The following is a 22,754-nucleotide window of genomic DNA, read 5'->3' on the forward strand; positions in this document are numbered from 1 at the left end:
GTCTTTTCTATGATAGCCTTTCTAACAAGTATAAAATAGTCACATTATGGTTTTGATTTACTTTTCTCTGATTAGTGTTGAGCATCTTTTCATGTCTTTTGGTCATCTGTATGTCTTCACTGGAAAAATGTCTGTTCATATCCTCTATTCATTTTTAATGAGATTTATTTTATGTTGAGTTGTATCAGTTCTTTATATATTTTGGATATTAAGCCCTCATCAGAAGTATCATTTGCAAGTATCTTCTCCCATTCATTAAGCTGCCTTTTTATTTTGTTTATAGTTTCCATCCCTGTGCAAACACTTTTTAGTTTGATACAAGCATATTTGTTTATTTTTGCTTTTTTATTCTTACCTGAGGAGACAGATCCAAAAAAAATATTACTAAGACCAGTGTTGATAAGTATATTGTGTTTTCTTCTAGGAGTTCTTCGGCTTCAGGTCTTACATTTAAGTCTTTTTTTAAGGTTTATTTATTTATATTTGGCTGTGCTGGGTCTTCATTGCTGCACATGGGTTTTCTCTAGTTGTGGCAGGCGGGGGCTCCTCCTTAGTAGTGGCGTGTGGGCTTCTTTTGCTGCAGAGCATGGCCTCTAGGTGTGCAGGCTCAGTCATTGTGGCCCACAGGCTTTGTTGTCCCAAGATTTGTGGGGCATCTTCCCAGACCAGGGATCAAACCCGTGTCCCCTGCATTGGCAGGTGGACATGCCATTTTTAGCCACTGGACCACCAGGGAACCCTTACCTGTAAGTCTTTAATCCATGCTGTGTTTAGTGTGTGCATGGTGTGAGAGGAGTCCAGTTTGATTCTTCTGCATGTAGCTGTCCACTTTCCCAACACTGTTTACTGAAGAGGCTGTCTTTTTCTCATTGTATATTCTTGCCTCCTTTGTCATAAATTAATTGACCATCTAAGTGTGGATTTATTTCTGGATGCTCTAGTCTGTCCCGTTGGTCAATGTACTGTTTTTGCCCCAGTACCATACTGTTTCGATTACAGTAGCTTTGTTCTTGTTGTCATGTCTGACTCTTTGCAACCTCACAGACTGTAGCAAGCCAGGGTCCTCCATCTTCCACTGTCTCCTGGAGTTTGCTCAAATTCGTGTCCACTGGATTGACGGTACTATCTAACCATCTCTTCCTCTGCCGCCCACTCTTCCTTTTGCTTTGTAGAACAGTCTAAACTCAGGGAGGCATGAAATATCCAGCTTTGTTCTCCTTTCTCAATATTTGGTTATTCAAGGTCTTTTGTGTTTTTGAACAAATTTTAGAATTATTTCTGCTAGTTCTAAGAAAAATACAATTGATATTTTGATAAGGATTGCATTGAGTGTGCAGATTGCCTTGGGAGTATGGTCAGTTTTAGAATATTAATTCTTCTAATTTATAAGTACAGCGTATCTTTCCATTTGTTTGTGATATCTTCAATTTCTTTCATCAGTGTCTTATAATTTTCCAAGTATATATCTTTTACCTCCTTATGTAGATTTATTCCTAGGCATTTTATTATTTTAATGTGATTGTAAATAGGGTTGTTTTCCTAATTTCTCTTTCTAGTTCATTGTTAGCATATAGGAATGTAAAAGATTTCTGTATATTAATTTTGTATCCCTCAACTTTACTGAAATAATTTATTATGTCTAATAGTTTTTTGGTGGCATCTTGAGGATTTTCTATATAGTTTCATGTCATCTACAAACATTGATCGTTTTACTTCTTCCTTTCCAGTTTGAAATCTCTTTATTTCTTTTTCTTGTCTCATTACTGTGGCTAGGACTTCTAGTACTGTTAAATAAATGGCAAGAGTGAGTATCCTTGTCTTGATCCTAATCTTAGAGAAACTATTTTCAGCTTTTCACTGTTGACTCTGATGTTGGCTATGTGTTTGTCATATAGGGTCTCTATTATGTTGAGACATGTTCCCTCTATGCCCACTTTCTGGAGAGCTTTTATCATAAATGGATGTTAAATTTTGTCAAAACCTTTATCTATGTCTATTGTGATGATCATATAACTTTTATTCCTCAATTTTTTAATGTGGTATGTCACATTGATTTATTTGTGGCTATTGAACCATGCATATATCCCTGGGATAAATCCCACGTAATCACAGTGTATAATCTTTTTAATGTATTGTTAAACTTGATTTGCTGATATTTTGTTGAGACCTTCTGCATCTATGTTCAGCAGTGATACTGACCTGTTACTTTTTTTTGTAGTGTCTTTGTCTGGTTTTTGCATCATGCTGATACTGGTCTCCTAGAATGAGTTCAGAAGCATTCCATCCTCTTCAGTATTTTGGAATAGTTTGAAAAGGATCAGCATGAACTCTTCTTGGGTAATTTCCACTACTCTATCTTCCAGTTCACTGGTCTGTTCTTTTCTATCATATAATCTACTGTTTATTCTTTGTAGTGTATTTTTTTTATTTCAGTTGTTGTATTATTAAGCTCTTTTTTGGTTCTTCTTTGTGTTTTCTCTTTGTTAAACTTATTGTTGTATTCATCCATTTTTCTCCTGAGTCCATTGAACATCTTTAACATCATTACCTCTAACTCTTTACTGGGTGAATTGCTTATCCTACATCTTCTTCATGTGGATTTATACCTCTCTCACCTCATTTTGCCCAATTTTCTTTTTTATTTCTTCATACTAAGTAGGCTGGTTATGATTCCTGATTTTGGAGAAGTGGCCTCATGTTGGAGATGTCCTATGGGGCTCAGCAGGGCACTCCCTGTGTTCACTGGAGTCATATGCTCTTGGGTTGCCTCATGTTTGGGCTGTGTGAACCCTTCTCTTGTGGCATGGCCAGCTACTGTGGGCATGCTGGTTGGCAGGGCTGGCCCCTTGCAAAGGTGGCTGCCAGCCACTGCCTCATGTATTGGCTGCTTTCCCACTGGTGGGTGGGGCTGGATCCCAGCATAGCTGATCATGGGGCCTGTGAAGCCCAAGGCTGGTGCCAACCCTCTAATGGGTGGGGCCAGATCCTGGCACAGCTGAGTGTGCAGTCCATGAAGTCCTGGGACTGGTGCCAACCAGCTGGTGGGCTGGTAACCTCCAGCACAAAGAGGTTAAAGGGAGCTCTCCAAAATGGTGTTTGTCAGTGCTGGTGTCCACATGGTGGAATAAGCTCCCGAGAATGGTTGCCACCGGTACCTCCATCCCCAGGGGAGTCCTAGTTGCCACTCCCCTCTCCCGGAGGCTCTCCATGATGAGCAAGTAGATCTGACCCAGGCTCCTTTCAAACTGCTGAGACTCAGAGCATGAGAGATTTTGTGTGTGTTCTTTAAGAGCAGAGTCTTTGTTCCCTGTATCCCTCTGGCTTTCTCAAAGGTAAGGCCTGCTAGTTTTCAAAGCCAGACATCCTAGAGGCTCATCTTCCCAGTACAACACCCCCAAGCTAGGGAACCTGATGTGTGGTTCAGATCCCTTTGTGCTAGAGAAGGACCTCTGCAATTGTGATATTCTTTCAGTTTGAGAGTTGCTGATCCAGGGATGTGATTCTGACTACACCCTTCTTAGTCCATCCCTTCTACTCAATTTTATTATGGTTCCTTCTTTATATCTTTAGACATATAAAATCTTCTCTGCTAGTCTTCAGGTTGTTCCCATAGGTAGTTGCTATGTAAGGAGTTATTATGGTTTACCCCTGGAACAGGTGAGTTCAGGGTGTTCCTACTGTGCTATGCTATGCCATCTTGAACACACTCCCCCCTTTTAGGAAGCTGATTTTATAACTGCTCTCCATTTTTTATATGTGAAGATTTGGAATTAACTTTGCTAATTGACATAGTCAAGCCATTGCCCAAAGAGAAAAATCTCAAGTGTCTACTGAATAATAAAAAAGAGTTCCGTATGACTCTTGTCTCTTTTAAGCTTTTATAATCTATTATGTCATTTATTTACCACTTATTAGTTTAAAGATTTCATAAAGAAAATTCATATCTGTTATGTGTTAAAATCCAATAATTAGTTAATTCTCTCTAAAATAATTGGAATGAATAAGTAAACATATAATTAAATAATTTGTGCTGAAATTTTACCTCGGGCAATAAAAACCATAATATTTACATCATTATTTTTAAGTCTTCTAAAATGTGTGGTATTTCTATAATATTAAAATAACAATTATTTTTTCCTTCCTAGACAAGTGGAATTACTGATATAAAGGTAGGTCATTTCTGAATTACTAGAGCTTTGATAACTTTTCTGCTTAAGTATGAAGCTTCCTGATCATTTACACTTAGGGGAAAAAGGTTGAAAGTTCATACCCACCCAGTAGTAGAAACAGCAGTCTTGCACTCAGTCCTTTACCTATTGCATACCCGGGGCTGTGACAACCCCCATTTTCCTTTGGAGAATTTACTAATGGGACTAACCACCTGGCATGTAAGTTTTTCTCTGGTCTCAGTGACATACTTAAGACCAGAATTAGCAAGAGGTTTTTGGTTTATTTGGATATTTTTTGGTGTTTGTTTGTTGCTTTGAAAAAGATGTTTTCCATGGATTTGTGCAAAAGCTTGACTATATAGAGAAAAGTGAGGGGTTTATCTTTATTCTGCTCCTGGGTAATTAACGAAGGATCAAGTTTATCATGATAGGCTTTTTTGTGACTCCATATTTACTTAGACTTATATTTGTATTTGTTAAATTTTCTTTCACTTAGGGAAGGTGTTATAAAATTAGATTTAGTCAGAACTCAGAACTTACAGTAATTTTTAAGACTAATTGGCCTTTCACTATCCATACAGTTTGCTAAATAAAATAACAGCATAAAAATTAGTACCCTCATAAGCATCTAAAGGGCTTCCCTAGTGACTCAGTTGGTAAAGAATCTGCCTGCAATGCAGGAGACCCAGGTTTGATCCCTGGGTCAGGAAGATCCCCTGGAGAAGGGAATGGCTACCCCCTCTAGTACTCTTGCCTGGAGAATCCCCATGGACAGAGGAGCCTGTCAGGCTACAGTCCTTGGGATCACAGAGTCGGACTTGACTATGTGACTAACTTTAAGCATCTAAAACATTCATTTACATGCTATAAATTAATATACTAACCTTAAAACATGACTAAAGTCAGCCCTTCTATAGAAATACTTTGTTAGTCTAACTATTATTTAAGAGAAAAAGTACTTTTATAAAATACTATCATTCAGACAGTTCAGTAACCCAACTGTGTGCTCAAGTAAACAGGCGCCATGAGGTTTCACCATTTCAAGAAGAAAAGTCAGTTAAAACTATGAAACCTTAAAATTTGGAGGGTGGGGGTAGGGAATAAGAAATTGATTGGGCCTGTAAAAAGAACCCATCAACAATACATAGGTAAAGTTTAATCAGTGCCTGTTTTCACATGATAACCATCTACTGGAGAATATATTTTTAAAATCATTGAAAAGTATTTAGGAAAAAATGAAATGAGAGAGCACCAAAAATGCTATCCAGAAAAATGGAAAATGTTTTAAAATACAAATTGTATAAATCCATTACCCGTGTAATTCTTTCAGGTCATACTTACAATACTTATTTAATTATGGTACATTTAGAAAATTGTGTTTTTTTTTTAAAAAATCATTACTATCATTCTTAAATACTTTAAATCAACACTGGGCAGAAAAGTCACAGGTGAAATCTAATTTTATGGAAAAATTTTGAATGAAATCATAACAGAGCAGCAGACTATCAAGAATTATATATTTTGACTAGGTGATGTCTTTTTAGGAGAAAATTTTGAATCTTTTCCAAGATTGTTTTTCAAACAGATCTGCCCATGAGTGTTCTCCTTTGGAGAGGAAAATTGTATTAGGTCTACCTTCTTTATATTTATCACAAATGGGCTCAAATTTTAGAATAAGCAAACCTGTCTCCTTTAAAGCAGATTATAGATTACTTTTTTATCTGTACTAGTATATCTCAGGAGAAGGCAATGGCACCCCACTCCAGTACTGTTGCCTGGAAAATCCCATGGATGGCGGAGCCTGGTAGGCTGCAGTCCATGGGGTCGCACAGAGTCGGACACATCTCAAGCGACTTAGCAGCAGCAGCAGCGAGTATATCTCAAATGAGCAAAGTTAACATATACTAAAGGCAAGGGCCTAACAAGCAGAGAAATAACTTGAATGACCCTTCTTTCCCAAAGGTCACATTGGCCAATATTGTTTTGAGAACGTTTGACCTCCTGGAGCATTTTTTTCCATTCAAAAGTAGACCTTTCTAAAGATTTTTAAACTTCTATAAAAGGATAGTGTAGGTGGCACTCAGACAGTAAAGAATCTTCCCATAATGTGGGAGACCTAGTTTCGATCCCTGGGTTGGAAAGATACCCTGGAGAAGGGAATGGGAACCCACTCCAGTATTCTTGCCTGGAGAATTCCATGGACAGTGGAGCCTGGTGGGATATACTCCATGGGATCTCAAAGAGTCGGACACTACTGAGCAACTAACACATATACATAATAATTAGGCAGTAAACAGAAGTTTTAATGAACAGATTTGGCCTTTGAAGCAAAACATAAAACAGGTAAGCCTTTTTTTTTTTTTTCAGGTAAGCATTTTTAATGCTTTAATATATACATTTCTATTCCTATTTATCAATATTGATATTAATATAGTAAATGAATAATTTAAAATGTGCAATTAATCAAAAATTTTTTGAGTGACTTTATCACATGCCAGCCCATATGCAATGGCAGTCAAAGCCTTAAATTTAGAAACTTAAAAATGACAATTCTAAGCCATAATCATCTATAGTCTTACGAGCTTTTAAACATCGAAAATTGGAGCTTCAAAAAGATATTTTACTCATGTTATGCTTTTTGTACTAAAATATTACTCTTCTGTAAGCAGAGAACTATTGTTTAATCAGCATAATTCATGGGTATTCAAATCATAGTTCTATTATAAAGGACTTCATGGGGTTATTTAAAGCATTTTCATGAGTTTTCATGTCAGAATATATCCTGTTTTTTAAAATTTTGTGAGAAAAAAAGTTTAGACTTTCCCTAAGAAACTTCTTACAGCATTTAATTAACATAGCATCAGAAATCTTTAATCTTGCTCTAAATTTTTCATGTTGTGATTTAAATATGTTTTTTATTCTTTTATGACATTAACCATTGGGTTGCCCATACCAGACAATAAAACTTTTTCATGATGCTGCATTGCTCAAGACTGTGTTACTGGCACAGTCTCATCCAGGATCTAGTGATCTTGGTATAGAATGGCCCAGAATCAGACTGCCATCATATTGATTTAATATATAATTTTTCATACCACCCTACAGTGAGGGGTTGATATGTGATTTTCTATAATGACATATATTGTTTTAATGTGGAAAACAAATCTTTTAAAATTAAAAGATATGTTAATTCTGGTTCCATTACTAGTCAGCACTAGAAGGCATACCCTATTACACAGAAAGTCTTAAAACTAACAATTTGTTCTAGCTACAGAGAACAGTAATGCATGCAGTGAGCCTTTTCTGTACTGGAGCATGGGCATCCCCTTCACTGTGATGTGTTAAGTGGCAGCTGTCACTGAGGACCTGTGTTGTGAGAAGGTGGGAGGTGAAGAGAGACATTTAGGAGGTACACAGGAGTAAAGTCACATGAGTCAACTTACAGGAAAGGGTCTTTCCAACATGTGTCCAAATGCACAGAAAATATGCATCTCTTGTATGTAACAATTTTTTCAATGATAGTTTATTTTATTCTCTAGAGTGTAGACTTCACTAACAGGGAACATTCAAGGCATACATCTATTAACAAACTGGAATACGAGAATGAAAGGCTCCGAAATGATCTTGCAAAACTTCATGCCAGTGGAAAATCAACATGGGCTAATGTAAATACCTATGAAGAAGCAGGAAGGTATGCCTATCAAAGCCAAATAAAAATGGGGTAAAAATGAAGATGGGTATGCCAGCTCCACTTACATAAGGATATAAACATACAAACATTCAAGTGAAATTTGTTTTTAAATAATCAAATTGTAATTTTATACACTTTCTCTTCAGCTGCTTAAAATTTGTTTATGGGGACAATTCAATAGTCTAGATATACATGAAATTCTATGGTCTCAGTAGCTTTCCAAGGGTAACAGTGAAATGAGTAGACTGTTAAATGAATTTTTGTCAGTTCCGAACTTTCTTAGAACCTGATGTGGCATACAGAATATACAAAAGTAATCTTTTTTTTTTTTTATGTCAGAGTACAGGAACGGCTACCTACTCCAGTATTCTGGCCTGGAGAACTCCATGGACTGTATAGTCCATGGGGTCACAAAGAGTCGGACACAACTGAGCGACTTTCACTCACTCATTCACAGGCAGATAGCATGTCTGGCTTAACTTCAGATACATGTACACTTTGTACTGATGCTCCATCAGTGGAGACAGACTGTGGACTTTTCACAGGAGAGAACCTGGGGGTGTGTGAGAGGGGTCTTCTGTGAGTGAAGAGAAGCATGTGGAAAATCAATACCTGCTGCCCACATTATCCCCAGGCTCTTTAAAATGTCTTACTTCAAAATTTAAGTAAATATATCAGCCTTAACATTTGACTAATTTCTTCAACTTTAATAAAATATGTTTGGAGTCAGAACTGTCTCTGGAGTTCTTTCACCATTTTCCAGCACTGGGAAAATGCTCAGCAAAACAAACAAGTTTCTTTTCTACAGGATTTTGCAAAGCCATTAATGTGGTAATTACTTTGTGAGTTTCCAGGAACAGGTATGGTGTGCAGTATTCCCCAAACTTGTTTGATACGAGGTTTATTAACATTCCATGGTGCTGAGAAATGGTGAATCAATAGGTCCAGACCTAACATCAGTACAACTTTTGTTTAAAAGCTCATAATACTTAGCATGAAAACTTCACATACAGATAATTAATATTTGCAGCTTTGGGGAATTCAAATATTTAACCTTTATTTTCCCATCTGACAAGTAGGGATAATAATTATAAGGGTTTTCTGAGGATTATAGGAGAAAACCTATTTCTTTGTAAAATGTATAATTCCCTAAATGTTAGACATTATCATTGATACTATTATTCTAACAAAATTGTTAATATTTACAATAATATTGATACTTCTCCAACTCCCAGTACCTAAAAAGTATATTTTGGTGGATAAACAATGACTGAATCTGACATTTCCTCTAAAGATAGTGCTGTTGGGGAAGGGTGATGCCCGGCTCCCTAAGTAGCCCAGTGCTACAGGTACAGTCCTTAAGTCCAGGGGCTGTACTTGACACATCTGCTCAGCATCCTCGTGCGTGTAGTACATCCTTTCCCACTCTCACCACCCTGACCCTGTGTGTGCCGGAAGGATATGTTCTAACCCAGTGTTAGAAACAGCAAGCACTCAGAAGTGCTGAACTAATAGCTGTTCAGGTGGTCATGGGAGGGAATGAGAGAAGCCTGCTGCTGCTCCACAGGGGCGCTTCTTCGGTCGGTAGGGTGGTATGTTCCGGGCAGTGCAGCGAGAGTCCAAAAGGGATGTGGAGAGGATGAGGGGCGTGCACCCCAGCCAGAGGGCAGCTCCCTGCTGAGTATCCCCATGTTGACTAGCCAGGGTAACTGCAAATCTGTCCAGAAAACCTAACCTTGATCTGGGGGTAAGAATATAATTTCTAATATAGAATAAACCCTTTACAACGCACTTCTCTCCCCATGGATACATTTCTCCATGGGTCACATCCCCACCCCCTGTATGCGGTTTTCTCTCTGTAAGAGAAAATCAGCACCCCAGTGATGTTATGAAGGGTCTTCACCGCGTCTTCTCCAGCCACTGGTCTGTATTGCACCCCTGTTAATGCAGAACATTGTTTCCTATTCTTGCTTGTTGGGAATAACTTGGAAAGCCTCAGGTGAAGGTACTAGATGTTCTTCTTTAAACAAAAAGACAGCTCCTCTGCCTTTTCCTGTCTTTAATCAGTGTTTTTATTGTTTGGATTGCTTGGGCAGTACGGAATGTGTTAAGAGTGCCTAACGGAAACAAGGCGGCAGGGGGCACGGAGCAGTGTAAGAGGTAACATGCTCAGCGGGAGACTGTCTTAATAAGCAGCTTGGGCGACTGTTCCTACTGCAGAGCCCTGTGTCCTGCCAGTCTCATTTGTTCAAAGTTTCATTAAATTTGTTTTAATGGCTTGTCTGATTTCAATGTTCTCCAGTGACCTGATTTTTAAAAGAAACAGCATTTCAAATGTTCTGAATAAATTAGTACCATGTAAAACCCACTATGGGGAAAGAATTGTTGAGAGGCAAGGACACTGTGAACTCACTGGTGGAGAACTGTAAAGCACATATCTATTAATTTTAGCAAGTGAAAAAAGGCAATGTCCTTTCCTTCCCTCACAACACAGCTCAGTGAAGTCAAATACTAAAAGCTGTATGTATTTATTAGGAAGAAAATAATCAAAAAACACACAGTCATATTTACATATCAATGGCTAATACAATAAGGTCTTATTAAAGTATTTTAGAAAGGAAAAAGCTTTTAGATAAAGGTATGGGAACATAATGTTCCACAACATTTTAAAGTCTGTAGTCTAATTTTTAACCCCTTCTTGCTTTTGACTGAGGAAGATTTGTATATTATTAAAATAAGCTTTTGTCTACTTGGAAGTTAACTCGGTTTTTATTGCTTTTCACTCCTGTTAGAAGTGATAAGATTTTTGTGTTCATCCACTTAAAATGTGAAGCATTTTAGGATATTTCAAAGGATTTCTTTTCCAATAAAAAGTTATTCAGCACTTTAAAAAACTTAATGGAGTTCCTTGGTGGCCTAATGGTCAGGATTCCAGGCTTTCACTGCTGTGGTCCCTGGTCAGGGAGCTGAGATCCTCAAGCAGTGTGATGGCCTAATGGTCAGGATTCCAGGCTTTCACTGCTGTGGCCCAGCAGGGAGCTGAGATCCTCAAGCAGTGTGATGGGACCAGAAACACACAAACAAGATTAATGAATGAGATGAGACTGAATCTGGCAATGGAAGTAGTCAATGTTTTCAGCGTTTTTAGAATTAAGTTAGAGTTTTGAAGTTTAAGGATCATTTGCAAGCTAACTTAGAATAGTGGTGTCCAGAACTATTAATATATAACTAATTTTAATGGCAAATCAGTTTTGTAGTGTATGATGGAGTTTTATCTCTATATACAGTTCATACTTAAAACTGAATATATGGCTTTAAGAATTATATCATGTGCTGGAAAGATATTGGTAATCACAAGCTAATCAATAAAATTGCTTCAGATCTGGTCAGGAAATTAAAAGTTTCTAATACTAAAACACCACAAAGTCAGGTTTGTCATAATCACTCTACAGGATCTCTTGTCAAGGAATGAATAGTTATTTATCTAGAAGCAAAAAAGTAAGCTGAGTCAGTTTTGCACCAGGGTCTTGCTCAGGAGAGAAAAACACAGTAGCCTGAAGAGTTCCAGGCTCGGAAATAATGGAATCAGGCGTGTTATGTGGAGTGTTAGAAGGGGAGGCCAGAAGTGGTAAATCAGCCTAGTTTGTCAAGGGATCCCCTTTCGTGCTGAAGACAGTACACTGTATGTAGCCCAGGGAGGCTTGTAAACTCAACGGAGGACCAGGGCTGTGTAGACGGACAGCTCTGTGAACTGTGCGGTTGGCTCAGCCCTCAAGCCAGCCCGAGTTGGGTAGAGCTCTCTCCAACAGGAGGGCTCCTGCCCTCCTGGCAAAGCAAGGAGAGGCCTTGCAATAGGGTCTATGGAACAGACCAGCTTGTGAGATGGTAGTAAAAGCTTTCTGAAATAATTTTTAAGATAGCTTTTAAATTGATATACTTAGCATTTTTTTTGCAAGGTGGTTTTGGTTTTATGAAGTATTTGAATAGCTGTATTCTTGAAGAAGAACTTTTCTGTCATATAAAGATGATTTAAAGCAAAAGTGCTTTGCTTCATAATGTAACTTTCCTTTCATTCTCTGCACTTTATTGATCTTACAATAAAGAAAATGTTCATGTATAAATTTTAGTAATTAAGATCGTAAAGTTGTATCTATACATCCAAAGCAAAATGGATAATTATTTAGATAATTTAGGGCAAATAATACTTTCCCTGAAATCTCTGTATAATTGAGATTACAGAGGGATGTATATTTCTTGAACCATTTCTATAATTATCTTATTTTTTTCCACTGTGCTTTGAAGTATAGATGGACTCATTCAGATTAAAAGGTTCAACTGAAGATTCTATGCAGATGTACAAGGCAATTGTTATAATTCTATTTGAATTGTGGGATGTTTCATTTTATTTTGCACATCATAAACCATGTTATTTTAGTTTAATTTGCTGTTCTGTTTCCATGGTAATTATGGTTTGGAAGAATGGATTAAAAACAATCCATTTCAAGATAAATAAAAATGGAAACCACGTTTTGTTTTTATGTACTAGTTTACAGATGCCTCACTTAACTTTTATTGCTATTTGTATGCATAGCTTTGAAAACGTTTGCATAATAAAAGAAGTCTATATAGATAGATAGTCTTTGGATAAGAACAGAGAAAAATAATGTAAATTTTTAAAACTGTGTAAAGTTAAAATATGAAGACTTTGAAAATGGTTAATCAATACCTGTAGAGAATTTGAATTGTTAGTAAAAATAAATAACTTTAAATTGAAAGGATTTTTATGTTTCCATGGTCTTTGATGATTTTGATTAAACCCCATTTTCATGAATTAATATTCAGAGAAGATACTTATTTAGTTCCAAACAGCCCATACTGTTAGGACCTTTTTGTGTAAAATTTTAGGGTAAGTTGGTTTGTTTATTTTATTATTCATTTGTTTAGTCAGCACACCAAAATTTAAAATCCCACTGGTATTTTATTCAGTCTAATCTTCTACCCTATATTTTGGCACAAACAACCAATTCTATACTGTGCTTTTCATCAAACTGTGGAGTTCAATTCTCATAACAACCCTTTTTTATAAATGAAAAAATTAAAGTTACAGGTAAATATAGTTACCTGTTGCTCAAGGTCATACAACTAAGTGTGGAGGAGTTTAGGAGATAATGTAAATTGAAAACATACTATAAATTATTAAGCTCAACATAAATTATAATTATTATTATTGTACGGAGACTTATTCTAGTGTGAAAAAAAAAAGAGAACAATTATGTTAAGAAAGCCAGTGAGGTTAAGTAAAATGAGAATAGGAAAAGAGTGTCTGTTTAGAATTGTCAAGGGTAGCCGTGTTAGCTGTTTAAAAATTTTTTCTCATACTGGTTTAATGTCATTTAATTAAATAGCAAAGAGACAAAACAGTAAAACACAGAAAGAGAAACAATATAGGCAATAAGAATGGCAGAATATTTTTAGCAATTATGAAAGTTTCCTGCTTCATTATTAATTGTTCTAAGTCTTTTAAGTGGAATAGAAATTGTCAGCAAAATTATTTTCAAAGACATACCCAGATAACAAGCCCAAATATTTTATTGTGCTTTCCCCACAGTTAGAAATCAGAGAAATTTAAATTCTTAGCTCCATAAATAAGCAGGTGACCTTGGTATCAATAATGACAACCAGTCCTTCTCTTTTAGATTTAACCACGATCGTGAGCCAAACAGAAGCGCAACACCTCCATTGCCGTCTTTGCCATTTCAAACCAAAGAAATAACCAGTCCTTTGGTTAGTGATGAGGAAGTATTCCCCATGGTGAGTTGCTGACTATTGGTTACTATTTTCTCCTTTATGGAGTGAATACTCTTACACTGATACTGATATTACTGATATGTACAGAGTAGTTTAAAAAAATATATTGCTCTTTAAATAAGACTCCAAGATGGGTCTGCAAGTAATTCTGCAGTGACTATCTATAGAAGGAAAAGCATCCATAATGTTTTCGTGAAGTATTTCACCTCAAGTACAGGCTGAAATTACTGGTGACTTTTAAATATGCAAGTCACTTCTGGACATTCCATGAGCCTTAAAGATCTGTATATTTTAAAGAGCTACAAGTGATCTTTTGTGACTGTTTTAAAAAAAAATCTCTTTTACTGACTCTGACATACATACAGAAAGATGCACAAATCAGAATTGGACAGCTTGATGAATTATTGAAAAGGCAACAGAGCAGTGCAGCTGCCACCCAGGTAATAAACAGAGCATTAGTAGCGTTCCAGAGGCCCCCTTCCCATGCCCTTCCAGTCACTCCAGCCTGCTCCCAAGATAACCACTGTCCTGACCTTTTAAGTCATAACTTGGTTGTAGCCATTTGTAAATTTTAGATAAATTGTATCATGCTGCATGTGTTCTTTTGTATGGATTCTTTCTCCCACTGTTGTTTGAACATTGTTTGATGAGAGTCATTATCCATATTGTTGGCTGTAGTTTATCCACTTTTGTTTCTCTATTAGTATTACATTATATATAAATACCATATATAATGATATGATTATCCATAATGATACAATTTATCCATTCCACTATTGACATCAGATCAGATCAGATCAGTCGCTCAGTCGTGTCCGACTCTCTGCAACCCCGTGAATCGCAGCACACCAGGCCTCCCTGTCCGTCACCAACTCCCAGAGTTCACTCAGACTCACGTCCATCGAGTCAGTGATGCCATCCAGCCATCTCATCCTCTGTTGTCCCCTTCTCCTCCTGCCCCCAATCCCTCCCAGCATCAGAGTCTTTTCCAATGAGTCAACTCTTTACATGAGGTGGCCAAAGTACTGGAGTTTCAGCTTTAGCATCATTCCTTCCAAAGAAATCCCAGGGCTGATCTCCTTCACAATGGACTGGTTGGATCTCCTTGCAGTCCAAGGGACTCTCAAGAGTCTTCTCCAACACCACAGTTCAAAAGCATCAATTCTTTGGCGCTCAGCCTTCTTCACAGTCCAACTCTCACATCCATACATGACTAAAGGAAAAACCATAGCCTTGACTAGACGAACCTTTGTTGGCAAAGTAATGTCTCTGCTTTTGAACATGCTATCTAGGTTGGTCATAACTTTCCTTCCAAGGAGTAAGCGTCTTTTAATTTCATGGCTGCAGTCACCATCTATAGTGATTTTGGAGCCCAGAAAAATAAAGTCTGACACTGTTTCCACTGTTTCCCCATCTATTTCCCACGACGTGGTGGGACCAGATGTCATGATCTTCGTTTTCTGAATGTTGAGCTTTAAGCCAACTTTTTCAGTCTCCACTTTGACTTTTATCAAGAGGCTTTTGAGTTCCTCTTCACTTTCTGCCATAAGGGTGGTGTCATCTGCATATCTGAGGTTATTGATATTTCTCCCGGCAATCTTGATTTCAGTTTGTGTTTCTTCCAATCCAGCGTTTCTCATAATGTACTCTGCATATAAGTTAAATAAACAGGGTGACAATATACAGCCTTGATGAACTCCTTTTCCTATTTGGAACCAGTCTGTTGTTCCATGTCCAGTTCTAACTGTTGCTTCCTGACCTGCATACAACTTTCTCAAGAGGCAGATCAGGTGGTCTGGTATGCCCATCTCTTTCAGAATTTTCCACAGTTTATTGTGATCCACACAGTCAAAGGCTTTGGCATAGTCAATAAAGCAGAAATAGATGTTTTTCTGGAACTCTCTTGCTTTTTCGATGATCCAGCCGACATTGGCAATTTGATCTCTGGTTCCTCTGCCTTTTCTAAAACCAGCTTGAACATCTGGAAGTTCACGGTTCACATATTGCTGAAGCCTGGCTTGGAGAATTTTGAGCATTACTTTACTAGCGTGTGAGATGAGTACAATTGTGTGGTAGTTTGAGCATTCTTTGGAATTTCCTTTCTTTGGGATTGGAATGAAAACTGACCTTTTCCAGTCCTGTGGCCACTGCTGAGTTTTCCAAATTTGCTGGCATATTGAGTGCAGCACTTTCACAGCATCATCTTTCAGGATTTGGAATAGCTCAACTGGAATTCCATCACCTCCACTAGCTTTGTTCATAGTGATGCTTTCTAAAGCCCACTTGACCTCACATTCCAGGATGTCTGGCTCTAGGTCAGTGATCACACCATTGTGATTATCTTGGTCATGAAGATCTTTTTTGTACAGTTCTTCTGTGTATTCTTGCCATCTCTTCTTAATATCTTCTCCTTCTGTTAGGTCTGTACCATTTCTGTCCTTTATCGAGCTCATCTTTGCATGCAATGTTCCTTTGGTATCTCTGATTTTCTTGAAGAGATCCCTAGTCTTTCCCATTCTATTGTTTTCCTCTATTTCTTTGCATTGATCGCTGAAGAAGGCTTTCTTATCTCTTCTTGCTACTCTTTGGAACTCTGCATTCAGATGTTTATATCTTTCCTTTTCTCCTTTGCTTTTCACTTCTCTTCTTTTCACAGCTATTTGTAATGCCTCCCCAGACAGCCATTTTGCTTTTTTGCATTTCTTTTCCATGGGGATGGTCTTGATCCCTGTCTCCTGTACAGTGTCACGAACCTCATTCCATAGTTCATCAGGCACTCTATCTATCAGATCTAGGCCCTTAAATCTATTTCTCACTTCCACTGTATAATCATAAGGGATTTCATTTAGGTCATACCTGAATGGTCTAGTGGTTTTCCCTACTTTCTTCAATTTAAGTCTGAATTTGGCAATAAGGAGTTCATGTCTGAGCCACAGTCAGCTCCTGGTCTTGTTTTTGCTGATTGTATAGAGCTTCTCCATCTTTGGCTGCAAAGAATATAATCAATCTGATTTCGGTGTTGACCATCTGGTGATGTCCATGTATAGAGTCTTCTCTTGTGTTGTTGGAAGAGGGTGTTTGTTATGACCAGTGCATTTTCTACATTTGAATTATTTCCTGTTCAGAGGTGATTACAAATACTTTTCCTAAAAACATCCTTGTAAGTGTCCTTTGGTGCACATGTGTACACATTTCCGTTGGATCTATACCTAAGAACGAAATATTGTTGTTGTTGAGTTGCTAAGTTGTGTCTTTGCAAGTCTGTGGACTGTAGCCTGCCAGGCTCTTCTGTCCATGGGATTTCCCAGGCTAGAATACTGGAGTGGGTTGCCATTTCCTTCACCAAGGGATCTTCCTGACCCAGGGATCAAACCAATGTCTCCTACATTGGCAAATGGATTCTTTACCACTGAGCCACCTCACTCAGAGTTGCTAGGTCACAGAATATGTACAAGGTCAGCTTTAGCATGTACTGTCAAGCTCTCTTCCTGTTTGAGTCAGTTCACAGCCCTATAAGTAGTGTGTGAGTATTCTCCTTTTCTCTATTCTTTCCAGCAGTTTTTAACTGTTATTGGTCTTAATTTTAACTCTCATGGTCAGTGGGTGCATGCATGCATGCTCAGTCGCTCAGTCATGTCTGACTCTTTGTGACCCCATGGGCTGTAGCCCACGAGGCTCCTCTGTCCACAGGATTCTCCAGGCAAGAACACTGGAGTGGGTTGCCATGCCCTCCTCCAGGGGGTCTTCCTGACCCAGGGATGGAACGGGGGTCTCTTATGTCTCCTGCATTTGACAGGCAGGTTCTTTACCACTAGTGCCATCTGGGAAGCCCATGGTCAGTGGGTAGTAACATCTTCTTGTGACTTTAATTCTTACTTCCTGGAGACTAATGAGGTGAGTGCCTCTCATAAATGTATTGACTATTTTGATATTTGATATCTATTTGATTTGCTTATCTAATTTTCTATTGAATTGTCTTATTGATTTATAGAAGTTCTTTGTATATTCTAGATTTAAACCCTTTGGTGGTTATAGGTATTACAAATATCTTCTCCCATTCATACTTGCCTTCTCACTTAATAGAATGTTTTGATAATCAGAAGTTCCTAATTTTAATGTGTTCATACTTATAAATTTTTTTTATGCTTGATATTTTTGGTGTCTTATTTATAACTTTTGCTTGTCCCAAAGTTATAAAAAATATTATCTATTTATCTTTTAGAAGCTTTGGCTCTTTTTTTTTTTTTTTTACTTAAGTATAGACCTGGAATCAATTTTTGCATATGGTGCAAGGAACAACCTCAGTCCCATTTCCCATGGAAATATTCAATTTGATTTATATATGGTTTCCAATTCTATAGATTCTTTTGGATTGTCTATATTTAGAATCAAAATTCCCTGGTGGCTTGGACGGTAAAGAATCCACCTGCAATGCAGGAGACCTGAGTTCGATCCCTGGGTCAAGGAGATCCCCTGGAGGAGGGCATGGCAACCCACTCCAGTATTCTTGTCTGGAGAATCCCCATGGATAAAGGAGCCTGGCGGGCTACAATCCATAAGAATGCAAAGAGTCAGCCACAACTGAGTGACTAAGCACACAGTGTTTTCCAGTTCTAGAGATTCCTTTGGATTTTCTATACTCAGAATCAAAATAATGATAGCTAGACTTCCTACTTTCAGAGAAGGCAATGGCACCCCACTCCAGTACTCTTGCCTGGAAAATCCCATGGATGGAGGAGCCTGGTAGGCTGCAGTCCATGGGGTCGTTAAGAGTCGGACACAACTGAGCGACTTACTTTCACTTTTCACTTTCATGCATTGGAGAAGGAAATGGAAACCCACTCCAGTGTTCTTGCCTGGAGAATCCCAGGGACAGGGGAGCCTGGCAGGCTGCCGTCTATGGGGTCGCACAGAGTCGGACACGACTGAAGCGACTTAGCAGCAGCAGCAGCAGACTTCCTACTTTCAAATCTTTATACTTTTTTTTTGTTGTTCTTGCCTTATTGTACACAGGACCTCTAGTAAATGTAAAGCAGTAGAAGTGATATTGCCAGCATCTTTCTCTCATTTTCAATTGCAAAGGGAAAACATTCAGCATGCCACTATTGTGCGTAATATTTGCTATAAATATTTTGCAGGTTCCTTATTAAAAGATTAAGAAGTTCCTTTTATTCCTAGGTTGCTAAATTTGTTTTCACAAATTGGTATTGAATTTATCAATTGCTTTTTCCTGTGCTGTTGAAATGACCATATAATTTCTTCTTTGATCTGTTAATGTAGCATTTTTTTTTTCCTGATGTTAGATTGTTAACCCAACCTTGGAATTCTTAGAATAAACCACACTCGATCACTGGAGTTGATCTGTTCATATTGGTTTAGAGTTTTGCTTTATGTTCATGAGAGAAATTAGCCTGTAATGTTTCGTTGTTATGCTTGTCAAGCTTTGATACTCGATTATGCTGTCCTGGTAAAACAGGTGGGAAAGGTTTTAAATTCCGCATTCCCTGTTCTCTTTCCTGTGTTGTTTTCTGTGCATAAAGAGCCACTGCTCCCAGCCTTGAGGAAGTGGCCTCATACTGTAGGTTAATTTTTTTTTTCAGTTCCTGAATTTTCATTTGATTTTTTTTTTTAAGTTTCCAGTTAAAATTTTCTACCTTGTGATTTGATTTATTGAACATAATCACAGTTTTTAAAGGTATGTAGGTTTTTTACCTCAGAAACTAGTAGTGCTCTTGCAGTTACCTTCACTTGTATTCAAAGTGTATTATGTAATTTTTCACTGCCTGTCCATGATATACCAATATTGGGTACAGTGATAAAAATAAACAACAATAACAAACAAACAAACAAAAGACAGAAAATGTTTGAGCTGGTCGAGGCATGTCATGAACACTTCTCTGCCTTTCTGGAATCTGTCAGCTGCTTTGGGAGAGGCTGGTAGTAAGATTTAAGCTGTTGTGGAAGAGGAAGACTTAAAACCATCAACTCTGGAAGTTTTAGAGATCTCAACCAGTCCATCCTAAAGGAGATCAGTCCTGAGTGTTCATTGGAAGGACTGATGTTGAAGCTGAAACTCCAATACTTTGGCCACCCAATGCAAAGAGCTGACTTATTTGAAAAGACCCTGATGCTGGAAAAGACCGAAGGCAGGAGGAGAAGGGGACGACAGAGGGTGAGATGGTTGGATGGCATCACTGACTCAATGGACATGGGTTTGGGTGGACTCTGGGAGTTGGTGATAGACAGGGAGGCCTGGTGTGCTGCGGTTCGTGGGGTCGCGAAGAGTCGGACCCGACTGAGCGACTGAACTGAACTGAAAGCCCAGCAATGCTCTTTTGTTTCATCTCAACATAAAATGTCAAAATTATCTGAACAGAATAAAATTCCATAACAATAAAGTAAATAAACTTCCTCATTTAAGCTAAGGGAACCTCCAAGAGGACTTAGCAAGTTCTGTATCAACAAAACTTCTCACTTTAAGGACTCCAAAGTAAACACATAATCCAACCCAGCAAGAGGGGGAAAAAAAGTGATAAATTGCCAAAGGCTTCATTGCAACTCACTTCAGTATTCTTGCCTGAAAAATTCCCTGGACAGAAGAGCCAGGTGGGCTACAGACCATGGGGTCACGAAGAGTCGGACATGACAGCATGCACATGACGTGACTTCACTGTTCTAATATCAGGTGACTTTAGGATGATTAGTTTCTGCTTAAATATCACCTCATCAGAAACACCTGAGGAACAGTAGCACCTCCCTCATCATATTCTATTTTTTGTTTTATCCATAGTACTTTATTATAACATATTTTGTTTGCCTCCTTCCTCTAGAATTTAAGCTCCATTAAAGTAGGATTTTTTCTGTTTTTGCTTGCTGTTTTAACCCTAGCACCAAAAATAATGCCTGGCACTAGTAGGCATTTAAAAGACATGCAAGAGTGTCTATTGTATAACTTAATGAACGCTGGATTTCTTTCCACCTCTAAAATTCTACATTGTTACTTGAGGAGCTCATAACTAGAGAGTCATCCAGGAAAGAAAATTATCTATTGTTGTAGGTCTGGGCACGGGGAACGTTGGCTGTGATGGCAGCCCTGGAGGCTCCTGAAAGACACGGCCCAGACCGCCATTCTGAGTCCAGTGACTTCATCCACTGTTGCATTCTTTATTCCACATCAGTGCTGTTCCTGCTCAGACCACCAATGACATCCTCACTGTTAAGTAAATAGACAGTTTAAAGAACTCATCTTCCTTAATCTTTTTCTCTTGATATCATGTTCTCTGACTTCTAAGACACTACTCTCCACTGATTCTCCTGTTGCCTTTCTGATCACTCCTTCCCAGTCTGCTTCCAAAGTTCTCCCTCGGTATACCTGTCCCTTAACTACTAGTGTTTCTCATTCACTCAGTCACTGATGGAGTAAACATGTATTGAGCACTCACTATATGGCAGGTTCTGTTCTAAACACTCATTGATGAGATAGACAAGTCTACACTCTGGTGAAAAAAGAGGGGAACTCCATCAGTGGGTGAATGGATAAACGAAGAGTGGTGTGTATACACAGTGGAATACTATTCAGTTATGAAAAGGAGAGAAGTGCTGATACATGCTATAACATGGATGGACCTGGATAATATCATGCTACCTGAAGGAAACAAGACACAAAAGGTTATATATTGTATAAAAATGCCCATAATAGGTGAATCTGATTAAAACAGATTGCAGGTTGGTGGTTGCCAGGAGTATAAGGGGATGGGAAAGCCAGGGAGCAAGGCTTGATGGGTACAGCTTCCTTTGGGGATGATGAAAATGCTTTGAAACTAGATATTTAATACACTGTGACTATACTAAATCCACACCAAATTGTTCATTTTGAGATGGTTAGTCTTACTTTATATAAATTTTATCTCAAAAGAGAGAGAACAGTTAATGACTACAAACAAATTAAAAAATCAAAAAGTTATAAATACTATAAAAATTGATGAAAAGATAGCAAATGATGTGATAGGAACTGATGACAGAGTGGGGGATGACTTTAAGTGGCTAGGAAAATGATTACTGAGAGGGGGACATTTAGGTTGAAACTTAAATAACAAAAAAGGATCCAGCCTTACAAAAACCTGGAAGTAGAGAGTTTTGGGCAGATGGAATGACCGGGTCAAATCTGTTTGGCAAAACAAAGTTTGTTAAGTTTGAGAACCAGAAAAGGGGAAGTGTGTGGTGTGGAGCTAAGAAGTGTGTAATGAAATAGGGACAGAAAAATAGGCAGGAGAACTCCAGGTCTGTAGAGACAGTGGCCATGGGAAGCAGTTGGGAGTTTATTTTAAAGCAGTGGGAAGCCATGAGAAAGTTGCAAATGGTAGAAAATATAATCTGTTTTAAAAATCTTTTGAAGATCCATTTGACTGCCAAATAAATTATAGATGGGCAGAGGTAGAAGTGGAGAGAACAACTGTCAGGCTATTTCAATAGTCAAAGCAAGACATGGTGCTGCTGGCTTTGGAACAGTTGCGGCAGAGCCAGGAGGTGTTGGATCCAGGAAATATTTTGGAGAGCAAATGAGACTTGACAGTGGATTGGCGGTGGAAAGAAAAGACTCAGAGATGACTCGTAGGTTCTCCGCTTGAGCCTCAGGTACATAGTAGCACCACTCTCTGACACGGAAGACTAGGAAGGAGCAGTGTTAGTGGAGAAAATTCATTATTTCCAGGTTAGACATTTAAACTTAAGTGTTTACTGAACATGCAAATTAAACAAGCAATAGGATATGTGAATCTGGTGTTCAAGGAATAGACCAGAGCTGGAAATAAAAAAGGAGCATTTTAATTAGCATGAGGCTGATACTTAAATCTATCAGACTAGATGATAATACTTCAGTTCAGTTCAGTTCAGTCGCTCAGTTGTGTCCGACTCTTTGTGACCCCATGAATTGCAGCATGCCAGGCCTCCCTGTCCTTCACCAACTCCCGGAGTTCACTCAGACTCATGTCCATCGAGTCAGTGATGCCATCCAGCCATCTCATCCTCTGTCATCCCCTTCTCCTCCTGCCCCCAATCCCTCCCAGCATCAGAGTCTTTTCCAATGA

The 22,754-nt window shown here is 38.3% G+C and overlaps 1 protein-coding gene across 4 annotated transcripts in view; it reads left to right on the forward strand.

Moving 5' to 3' along the window:
* The window catches only part of DEUP1 (deuterosome assembly protein 1), a 141,731-nt gene that overhangs the window by 101,659 nt on the left and 17,318 nt on the right, over positions 1-22,754 (forward strand). For 3 of the 4 annotated variants that reach the window (XM_027532311.1, XM_027532313.1, XM_027532312.1), the window contains 3 exons: positions 4,146-4,169; positions 7,709-7,860; positions 13,557-13,671. The exons of the other annotated variant lie outside the window; for it this stretch is intronic. In XM_027532311.1, the coding sequence (XP_027388112.1) occupies positions 4,146-4,169; positions 7,709-7,860; positions 13,557-13,671 (291 nt within the window). The remainder of the gene's footprint in view (positions 1-4,145; positions 4,170-7,708; positions 7,861-13,556; positions 13,672-22,754) is intronic. 4 annotated transcript variants of the gene reach the window in all.

This window comes from Bos indicus x Bos taurus, chromosome 29 (genome assembly GCF_003369695.1).
Source record: "Bos indicus x Bos taurus breed Angus x Brahman F1 hybrid chromosome 29, Bos_hybrid_MaternalHap_v2.0, whole genome shotgun sequence".
Classification (NCBI taxonomy): Eukaryota; Metazoa; Chordata; class Mammalia; order Artiodactyla; family Bovidae; genus Bos; species Bos indicus x Bos taurus.